The 10,970-nt window shown below is 44.4% G+C and overlaps 1 protein-coding gene across 1 annotated transcript; it reads right to left on the reverse strand.

The window, feature by feature from the left end:
• Positions 1-1,019: 1,019 nt before the first annotated feature.
• Positions 1,020-10,212, reverse strand: LOC138085665 (small ribosomal subunit protein uS14-like). The gene is made up of 2 exons (XM_068980141.1): positions 10,127-10,212; positions 1,020-1,203 (listed from the first exon to the last, which is right to left on the reverse strand). Exons 1-2 carry the CDS (start codon positions 10,210-10,212, stop codon positions 1,020-1,022), a joined length of 270 nt encoding a protein of 89 aa, XP_068836242.1.
• Between the last annotated feature and the right edge of the window lie 758 nt (positions 10,213-10,970).

A 10,970-nucleotide genomic window follows, 5' to 3' on the forward strand; every position in this document is an offset into this window, starting at 1 on the left:
TTAACTAATCCCATCTGCTGTGACCCTATTTCCAAATAAGTTCCCATTCTGAAGTATTGAGGGTTGGGACTCCAGCATATCTTTTTTTTTTTTTAATTTAAAAAGTTTGTTTATTTTTTACCTGGATGCTCCAAGTCTTAGTTACTGCACTCAGGGTCTTCATTGCCGCGTGGGGAGTCTTCCTTGCAGCTTGCAGTCTCTTTAGTTGTGGCATGAAGGATCTAGTTCCCTGACCAGGAACCAAACCCAGGTTCCCTGCATTGGGAGCACAGAGGTTTAACCAATGGACCAAAATGGAAGTCTGCTAATTTACCCGTTTTTTTTTTTTTGGCAGGGGGACACAATTCAACCCAGAATTGTCTTTTGTAATTCTCCATCTCATTTTATAAAGTCTTCAGTATTAGCTGTGCTGTCTCAGGGACACATTTGAGGGGTTTTGTAGAGCTGGACTCTCTCATCCATTGGTTTCTCCAGCCTCCCATGTTTGCCTCCCTGGAAAGCCTTGTCCTGCTTCCATCAGTGGGGTTCAATGAAGCAAGTGCTGTGCTGTGTTTAGTTACTCTGTCGTGTCTGACTCTTCGTAACCCCATGGACTGTAGCCCGCCAGGCTCCTCTGTCCATGCAGATTCTTCAGGCAAGAATACTGGAGTGGGCTGCCAAGCCCTCCTCCAGGGGATCTTCCCAACCCAGGGGTCAGACCCAGGTCTCCCACATTGCAGACTGATTCTTTACCAGCTGAGCCACCAGGGACGCCCCCAATGTCAGTGTATGTCTCCCCAAATGAGTAGGAGGATCCTTTCACCAGGGACCTTGGCTCATTCAGGAATCCCCCTCCAACAGCCAGGAATATAGCCTCAGGTGACAGGAAGTCCTCTCTTGTCTGGGCATCCAAACCACTCATGGACTTTTTTATTTTGGCGGCAGGGGGGCAGTTTTTAAACTTTCATTTTATATGCAAAGAGCTAATATTGTTTCTGCATAAGGTAGATGTGCTGAATGATCTATCCAAGGGACTTCAGTTAGTCGGATTTGACACAGCCAACATCCTTCATGTACTGGCGGAAATACTGGTGGCCCATACTGAGGCAGTGTTTCCGGATCAGACCGTGCCTGTTTGAGCAGACCCAGCAAGAACGAGAACCTTCGCTGAAATTTCTCAAATGGCCCCAGTAGAGCTGCTGGTGACCCACGTCGCTTTCTCGACTGCAATGAGGCAAAAGGCTCACAGATTTTTTAAATTAAACAAATTGAGTTGTAGTCAGCTACATGTCACACACCATTTTAAAGTGTACACGACACAGTGTCATTTACTTTCACAATGTTGTGCGGCTCTCACCTCCATCTAGTCCTAGGACATTTTCATCCCCCCAAGAGGAAGCTCCATACGATTTAGCACTCCCTCCCCAGCCCTTCCCTGCCCGCCCCCCCGCCCCCCCCCCACCCCCCCGTCCCTGTCAACCACTCATCAGCTTTCTGTCCCTATGGATTTATCCTGAATGTTTCAATAAATGGAACCACTCAATATGTGACCTTTTTTGAGTGGTTGCTTTCACTCAGCAAAATGTTTCTGAGGTTCATCCACACTGTACCAGCTATCAGTGCCTCTTTTCTTGTGGAGACTCCTTGGTTTTGTTTTACTGATTTTGATTGGAGCACAGTTGCTTTACAGTGTTGTGTTAGTTTCTGCTGTGCAGCAAAGTGAATCAGTTATACACATACATGTACCCACTCTTTTTAAAAGAATTCCTTCCCATTTAGGCCGCCACAGAGCACTGAGTAGAGTTCCCCGTGCTATACGGTAGGTTTTCATTTGTTATCTATTTTATACATTCAGTTCAGTTCAGTTGCTCAGTCGTGTCTGACTCTTTGTGACCCCATGAATCGCAGCACGCCGGGCCTCCCTGTCCATCACCAACTCCCGGAGCTCACGCAGATTCACGTCCATCGAGTCAGTGACGCCATCCAGCCGGCTCATCCTCTGTCGTCCCCTTCTCCTCCTGCCCCCAATCCCTCCTAGCATCAGAGTCTTTTCCAATGAGTCAACTCTGCATGAGGTGGCCAAAGTACTGGAGCTTCAGCTTTAGCATCATTCCTTCCAAAGAAATCCCAGGGCTGATCTCCTTCAGAATGGACTGGTTGGATCTCCTTGCAGTCCAAGGGGCTCTCAAGAGTCTTCTCCAACACCACAGTTCAAAAGCATCAGTTCTTCAGTGCTCAGCTTTCTTCACAGTCCAACTCTCACACCCATACATGATTTTATACATAGTGGTATATATATGTCAGTGCCAATCTCCCAGTTCATCCCATCTCCTCTTCCCCCAGGGTAACCCTAAGTTTGTCCTCTAAATCTGTGACTCTCTTTCAGCTTTGCAAATACGCTTATCTGTACCATTTTTCTAGATTGCCTTGTGTAGCTTCTTAAAGACATACTTGCCTGGACAAATACATCTAGATAAGGGTTGGAAAACTATGCCCGGTGGGGGGTTGGGTGGGGTGAGGGTTCCCAAGTATGGCTCCCTGCCTCTTTATATAGCCTGTGAACTAAGAATGATTTTTACCTTTTAAAATCATTTAAAAAATTAAGTGAAGAATAGTCCCTGGTGAGAATGATACAAATCTTAAATTGCAGTGTCTACAAAGTTTTTCTGAACCACAGCTACTCCCATTTGTTTCCATTTTTTCTCTGGCCCCCTTTCAGGCTACCAAGACAGAGTTCAAGGCTGGTCCGAAGGTAGTGAGTTATCTCAATTGATTGTTCACAGTCAGTTACAGATCGAACTCCTCGTTCTACTCTTCCCCCCTTCTCGCTACTGCCCTTGACTAGAAAAAAAAAGAAAAGAAAAAAAGACGCAGACACAAAACAGACAGAGTTCAAGACGGAGATGGTCTGGCCCCCAAACTAATGATACTGACCACTTGGCCCTTTAAGGAAAGTCAGCAGATCACTGCCCCAGGGAATGGGCACCACCTAAAATTTCATCCGTTCCTTATAAAGGAGTCTTTCTCTTTCCCCTCATCTTCCTGAAGCCAAACTCCTCCCAGAATCCACATGGAGACCCCTCAGTTAGAAAGATTTGTTCGAATCCATACATATCAGTTTGCTATACACTTGAAACTAACACAACATTGTAAATTAATTATATTTCTGGGAATTCCCTGTCAGTCCAATGGTTACAACTCCAAGTTTCCACTGCAAAGGACATGAGTTCAATCCCTGGCAGGGGAACTAAGGTCCTACATGCTGTGAGGTGCAGCCAAAAAATAAAATAAGATAAAACAATGATGGAATAGAATCAGAGGACCTGGTTTAGAATGAGGAGATAAAGTAAGCCTCTCTCCAAAGAAGAATTTTGATTCTGATGATGCTGATACTAATTCCAATGTGTGGCTTTCCACTCTCCCTCCTATACCACCAAGCAAGTTTCCAGCGTACCGGGTGTCCTGAATTTCCACTCAATTCTGACACAACCTGGCGATAGCATCAGGGTCCACAGGTTAAGGACTCCGTCCCATACGACTGCCCCCACCGCAGATAGCGAGCACAGGTCCAGGTTGTTACCTGTGTTTCTGACCAACTGGGTATAAATCAGAGGTTCCCATTGAGTCAAGAGATGGATGAGCCCCCAGGGGAAACAGTTAGAGTTGGTTCTCTGTGGATCGATACTCTGAGAAGAAAATAGTAGGACAATCGTGGGAGGAGGCTAAGCCCTGCCGAGATCAAAGATAAGAGACCACATATTTCTCATTCTCGAAGCCAAGGAAACTCTTGATTAGAAAGCTCCTTGGAGGTAAAAAAATGGAGGGGGTGTCACCCCCATAGTAAGTGATACAAACTACCCATTGGCCTCTTCGGTGGAGTATATCTTGACTGAGAGAAGCTCACGCGCACATAGGGGGATCCTGAGATATACCACATAGAGACTCAGAGCAGGCGAATCAAAATGATTGGCCAAAGGAAACCCCGGGACGAATGCCCCTTCAAAGTGATCGACTACCAGAAAGGGGTGACTCTCTCTCTGAGTCTGCCCATGAGACTCTCCACATGTACTGCACTCTTTTCTTCCTCCTAGTAAACACTTTGCTTGTTTTGCTGTTGTGGCCCCATAGACTGTAGTCCGCCGGGCTCCTCTGTCCATGGAATCCTCCAGGCAAGAATACTGGAGTGGGTTGCCATACTCTTCTTCAGGGGATCTTCCTGACCCAGGGATGGAACTCGGGTCTCCTGCACTGCAGGTGGATTCTTTACCTGCTGAGCCACCAGGGAAGCCCCACTTATTTCACTGCCTTCTGTCTTTGTGGGAACTCTTTTTCTGCAAAGTTGAAGAGCCAGGGTCTTGTCACTGGCCTCTGGTCTAGCGGCTAGGATCTGGTGCTCTCCCCGTTGTGACCCAATCCCAATCTCTGGCGGGGGACTGAAACCCTGCTTCAAGGCACTGCAGGACGAGGTCACCTGAGATCACCGTGACCCCCTTCTTGGGTTTGATTAACTTCCTACAGTGGCTCACTGAACTCGGAAAACTAGAGTCTACTCACTAGATCATTTACTTATTACAGTGAGACTCAACAGCCAGATGCAGAGAGATACACACGGCAAAGTCCTGAACAAAGGAACTTCTGAAAGCGTTCTGGTTCACCAACCTAGAAGTTCTCTGAACCCCAGTCTTTGAGTTTTTATGGAAGCTTCATTACATAGACATGATTGATTAAGTCCTTGATCATCGGTGATTGAACTCAATCACCTCAGAGATTGGGAAGTGGGAGTGAAATTTTCAACCCTCTAATGACAAAGTTGGTTCCGATGGCAACCCACTCACATCTCCGTGTGCTTTCCCTAGTATAACAAGACAACTTCGTCACTCTTATCACAGAAATTCCAAGGTTTTAAGAGAATTGCCTTAAAATTAGAAACAAGGATGAAGACCAAATATATAGATATTTCTTTTTATTTCTTCATTGTAGTTTTGACTGTGCGGGGTCTTCGTTGCTGTGCTTGGGCTTTCTCTAGTTGCGGAGAGTGGGGGCTACTCTCTGGTTGCCGTGCACCAGCTTCTCACTGCGGTGACTTCTCTTATTGCGGAGCAGGGCCCTAGAGAGTGGGCTCAGTAGTTGTGGCACATAGGCTTAGTTGCTCCAAACCATGTGGATCTTCCTGGACCAGGGATTGAGCCCATGTCATCTGCATTGGCAGGCAGATTCTTAACCACTGGACCACCGGGGAAGTCGCAAATATATGTATTTCTTATTATAGGTCACAATATCACAGATCTCAAGCTTCCCTTTCTTGACTTGTCAATCCCAGGAAATTCCCATGATTTTCTGCCTGTCCATAAAGTATCTGGAATTGTCGATGGCCAGCTGCCTTATCACCTTAGGAAATCCTTGTGTAAACTCTCATTCCCCTCATGAAGTGAGAAACGTGATCTCCATGGCAGCGAGGTTAAAGTTCTCTCTGATTTCATGTCACTTCATTGGCAGTTTAATTGCCCAGGACAAGAAAAAACAAAACACCAGACGCCTTATACTGATGTGTGTACAACACAGATCTTGAATAATGACCCTGAGGGAAACATTTCTACCTTTCTTTTCTGCTGCTCCGTAATAAATTCTCAAAAATATTTCCCTGAAGCAATGTGCTGCAAGGCCTAAAATCTGCCTTAACACCTAGTGGAAATGAGACAAAGGGAAGCAGGCAGGACACAACCTTTAAAAGAATGACGTAATCGCTGACGATACAACAAAAACTGATTAAAGCTAATTAGCCCCAAGATGACAGGCTGCCCTGGTGGCTCAGATGGTGAAGAATCCACTTACAATGTGGGAGATCTGGGTTCGATCCCTGGGTTGGGAAGATGCCCTGGAGAAGGGAAGAGCTACCCACTCCAGTATTCTTGCCTGGAGAATTCCATGGGCAGAAGAGCCTGGAGGGCTACAGCCCTGGTGGGCTACACACTCCACAGGGCCACAAAGAGTCAGACCCGACTGAGCAAATAACACTGTATAGCACAGGAACAATATTCAATATTCTGTGATAAACCATAACAGGAATATGTGTGTAACTGAATCACTTTTACTATACAGCATATATTGCCACAATAAATTTTTTTAAAAGTCAGCAAATCTAAGATATTCTGTTATAGCAGCCCAAACAGTTTCTATAGTGGAAGAATTACTATTAAAAAGGATCCATCTGCAATGTGGGAGACCTGGGTTCGATTCCTAGGTTGGGAGGATGCCCTGGAGAAGGGAACGGCTACCCACTCCAGTATTCTGGCCTGGAGAATTCCATGGACAGAGGAGGCTGGCAGGCTACAGTCCATGGGGTTTCAAAGAGGTGGACACAACTGAGTGACTTTCACTTTCAGAGATACCACGTGTGCCTGGGCTGATCACTAGTTTCTAAGGCTGTTCAATTTCTTAGTACATGTGATGCTGAAATCCTGTGATGTTCTGCCGCTGGAAAGACACTCAGCCGTGGGATTCTGAGAGATACTCTGTGGTTGTCATGGGAGCACTCCAGGCAGAAGAGACGATCAGTTCCTAGAGTTAGGAGAAAGCTGTCCTCATAGACTTGAGAGAGAGTGAAGGGCTTCGGGAAGAGATTTAATGTTCAGAATGGCTAGCTGAAGTGAAGCCAGAAAGAGAAAAACAAATGCCACATGACATCACTTATATATGCGGCTTCCCAAGTGGTGCAGCGGTAAAGAATCCACCTGCCAGTGAAGGAGATGCAGGAGACGTGGGTTCAGTCCTTAGGTTGGGAGGATCCCCTGGAGTAAGAAATGGCACCCTACTCCAGTATTTCTGCCCGGGAAAATCCCATGGACAGAGAAGTTTGGCAGCCTACAGTCCATAGAGTCGCAAAGAGTCAGACACGAATGAGCAGCTGAAAACACACATACACACACATATATATATATACACACACATACACAAGCACACATACACACTTATGTGTGTGTGTTCTTTTATCAGATTACTGATACATATGTATACGTGTATATATGTATCTGCATTTGCGCTCAGTCATGCCCGACTCTTTGTGAGCCCATGGACTAGAGCCTGCCAGGTTCCTCTGTCCATGGAATTTTGCAGGCAAGACCTGGAGTGGGTTTCCATTTCTTACTCCAATATATATGTGACTGAATCACTGTGCTGTACATCTTAAACTAAAATGATATTGTAAGTCAACTATACTTCAATTAAAGAAAAGAAAAAAACATTATTATTAGAGCACTAATTCTTAAACTTCTTGGTCTCAGGCCCCCCTCTGCACTCTTAAAGTTACTGAGGACCCTACAGAGCTTTCTTAAATGTAAGTTGTAGCGATCAATACTTACTGTTTAAACACTAAAATTGAGAAAATTTACAATGTGCATTTAAAATTTACTTAAAATAACAGTAAAACCCATTGAATGGTAACATGAACAACATATTTTATTACATTTTCCAAACCAAAAAACTTAGTTAGAAGAGTAGCATTGCTTTACATTTGCAAATCTCCTAGAAGACAGTTGTATTCTCATTTGTGAGACCACCTTATTACTCTGTTGTGAAATGTCATTTTAGTCCAAGTCTATGAAGAAAACCTACAAGCATCTAGCTGAAAAAAGTATTTCAATAGACTTCTCAGGAACTCAAGAATTCTTTCAGTTCAGTTCAGTTCAGTTCAGTTGCTCAGTCATGTCCGACTCTTTGCGACCCCATGAATCGCAGCACGCCAGGCCTCCCTGTCCATCACCAACTCCCGGAGTTCACTCAGAGTCTCGTCCATTGAGTCAGTGACGCCATCCAGCCATCTCATCCTCTGTCATCCCCTTCTCCTCCTGCCCCTAATCCCTCCCAGCATCAGAATCTTTTCCAATGAGTCAGCTCTTCGCATGAGGTGGCCAAAGTACTGGAGTTTCAGCTTTAGCATCATTCCCTCCAAAGAAATCCCAGGGCTGATCTCCTTCAGAATGGACTGGCTGGATCTCCTTGCAGTCCAAGGGACTCTCAAGAGTCTTCTCCAACACCACAGTTCAAACGCATCAATTCTTCAGCGCTTTGCCTTCTTCACAGTCCAACTCTCACATCCATACATGACGACTGGAAAAACCATAGCCTTGACTAGACGGACCTTAGTCGGCAAAGTAATGTCTCTGCTTTTGAATATACTATCTAGGTTGGTCATAACTTTTCTTCCAAGGAGTAAGCGTCTTTTAATTTCATGGCTGCAATCACCATCTTCAGTCATTTTGGAGCTCCCCAAAATAAAGTCTGACACTGTTTCCACTGTTTCCCCATCTATTTCCCATGAAGTGATGGGATTGGATGCCATGATCTTCGTTTTCTGAATGTTGAGCTTTAAGCCAACTTTTTCACTCTCCTCTTTCACTTTCATCAAGAGGCTTTTGAGTTCCTCTTCACTTTCTGCCATAAGGGTGGTGTCATCTGCATATCTGAGGTTATTGATATTTCTCCCGGCAATCTTGATTCCAGCTTGTGTTTTTTCTCATGATGTACTCTGCATAGAAGTTAAATAAGCAGGGTGACAATATACAGCCTTGACGTACTCCTTTTCCTATTTGGAACCAGTCTGTTGTTCCATGTCCAGTTCTAACTGTTGCTTCCTGACCTGCATACAGGTTTCTCAAGAGGCAGGTCAGGTGGTCTGGTATTCCCATCTCTTTCCTAAAACTTGAAATACTGGTAATTTAGTCAAGGTTAGTTGTAGTGGGGAATCTCCATTTCAGTAAGTTCTATTTTATTCAAATCCATTTGTCTACCTTGCACTTTTCATGTATTCTTTTTTTCCCCATATCACAGACATGTGGTATCTTAATTCCCTGACCAGGGATCAAACCCATGCCCCCTGCATTGGAAGCACAGGGTCTTAATCACTAGACTGATAGGACAAGTCCTACCTTGCACTTTTTATGACTCGTTCACTGGTCTTTTGAATAATATTACTTCACTAAGTCATACAGATCTTCCAAACCTCAACACATTTCATTACATAATATTTTAAAAACTCCATTTGTTAATATCACCACTAGTCTCAGAAAAGTCTTTCAGTGTTGGAACGTTGTCAAACATGGCGACAAACACGTGTCTTTCAAAATTAAAATTTTTTCTTGAAAGCTCAAATTTTACCACTGGCAACAAACACTGTCAGTTGCTTTCCTTGAAGCGGCAAGTTCAATTCATTCACTTTTGAGAAAATTTCTGCCAGAAGCCAAGTTGAATCCTCATAGACTGTCAGTTTTTTCCAGTAAATTATAGTTCATGGAAAACTGGCCAATTCAACTCTTAAACACTCACACAACTTCGGTCCTCAAGGTATCTACTATCTGTCTATTGTGATTGGCTCAGAGGTGGTCATGTGATAAAGGCTGGGCCAATCAGAGTGCATCTCAGAACAAAGAATTTCTATCTCCTTCCCTGAAGTTTGAAGCTTTAGGGCTACTGGCAGCTAGCTTTTGACCATAGGGTTGGCCAACCATCGTTTGAAGCCAACATCGTGAAGGGCACAGCAGAGACAGGAAGAAACTAGTTTATAGATCACATCATTGAGCCAGAATACCAAGTCGTTCTTAAAAACACATCTTACTTTTTCATTTATGATGTCTGCTTGGGTGTATCATCCACTGGCTGACTTAAATAACAGACATTTAATTCTTATAGTTCTGGAGGCTAAAAAACCAACATCAGTGTTGCAGTCAATCAGGTTTCTAGTGAGGGCTCTGTTTTTGATTTTCCGATGGCCCCATTCTTGCTATATCCGCACATGGCCTTTCCCTGGTTCAAGAACATAGTTGTTTGGTCACTCTGTCGTGTCCCACTCTTTGCAGCCCTACAGACTACAGCAGGACAGGCTTCCTTATCCTTCACCATCTCCCGGAGTTTGCTCAAACCCAGATCCATTGAGCCAATGATCCCATCCAACCATCTCATTTTCTATTGCCCCCTTCTCCTCCTGCCCTCAATCTTTCTCAGCATCAGGGTCTTTTCAAGAACATAGAGATAGTGTGATTTCTCCCTTTTCCTCTTTTAAAAATGTTTTATTTATTTATTATTTTTGTCTGTGCTGGGTCTTCATTGCTGCACAGGCTTTCTCTGGTTGTGGTGAGTGGGGGCTACTCCCTACCTGAGGGGTGTGGGCTTCTCATTGTGGTGGCTTCTCTCATTGTGGAGCACGGGCTCTAGGGAACACAGGTTTCGGAATTGCGGCATACAGGCTTAGTTGCCGTACGGCAAGTGGGATCTTCCTGGACCAGGGATTGAACCTTTGTCCCCTGCACTGCATCGGCAGGCAGATTCTCAATCACTAGACCACCAGAGAAGTCCCTCTCTTTGTATTAGGACTGCAGCTTTACTGAATTAGGCCCCACCTCTACGGTGGAAGTGAAAATTTTATTTATTTAGCCTTGGAAGAGAAAAATGTTAGTCGCTCAGTCACATCCAACTCTGCCACCCATGAACTTGCAGCCCATCAGGCTCCTCTGTCCATGGAATTCTCCAGAATTCTGGAATAGAGAGTCCAGTATTGGACTAGAAGTCATAGAATACTTAGAATTCTATACATAGAATACATGGAATAGAAGAATGCTGGAATAGATAGTCATTCTCTTTCTCCAGGGGACGTTCCCAATCTAGAGATCGAAATCAAGCCTCTTTCCTTGCAGGCATATGCTTTACCATAATTGCCTCCTAAAAGCCCTAATCCAAATACAGTCAAGTTGGGGGTTAGGGCTTTAGCATATGCATTTTAAAAGGATGCAGTTTGGTTCATGGCAGCTAACACTATGTCCAGTTCTGTTTGAGATTTTACTTGGTCACAACCAGAGGTATCCTAAACAATGCAGTGGAAACTTAAGTGATTTTTAGTAAGTCTGAGCCTCAGTTTTCTCTTCTGCAGAATGTTTAAAAGCAGGAGATCCTTGTCATCCTCATCCACCAAGCAGATTAAGTGAAACAATATATTTGTGAAT

This window comes from Capricornis sumatraensis, chromosome 9 (genome assembly GCF_032405125.1).
Source record: "Capricornis sumatraensis isolate serow.1 chromosome 9, serow.2, whole genome shotgun sequence".
Lineage (NCBI taxonomy): Eukaryota > Metazoa > Chordata > Mammalia > Artiodactyla > Bovidae > Capricornis > Capricornis sumatraensis.

Excerpts from the sequence above, each read along its gene's own strand:
- LOC138085665 (XM_068980141.1), bottom strand. The coding sequence starts at position 10,212 with ATGCCGCAATTCCGAAACCTGTGTTCCCTAGAGCCCGTGCTCCACAAT. Across the intron at positions 1,204-10,126 it reads GAGAAGCCCACACCCCTCAG|TCGAGAAAGCGACGTGGGTC; the intron begins GTAGGGAGTAGC and ends GCCTCATTGCAG.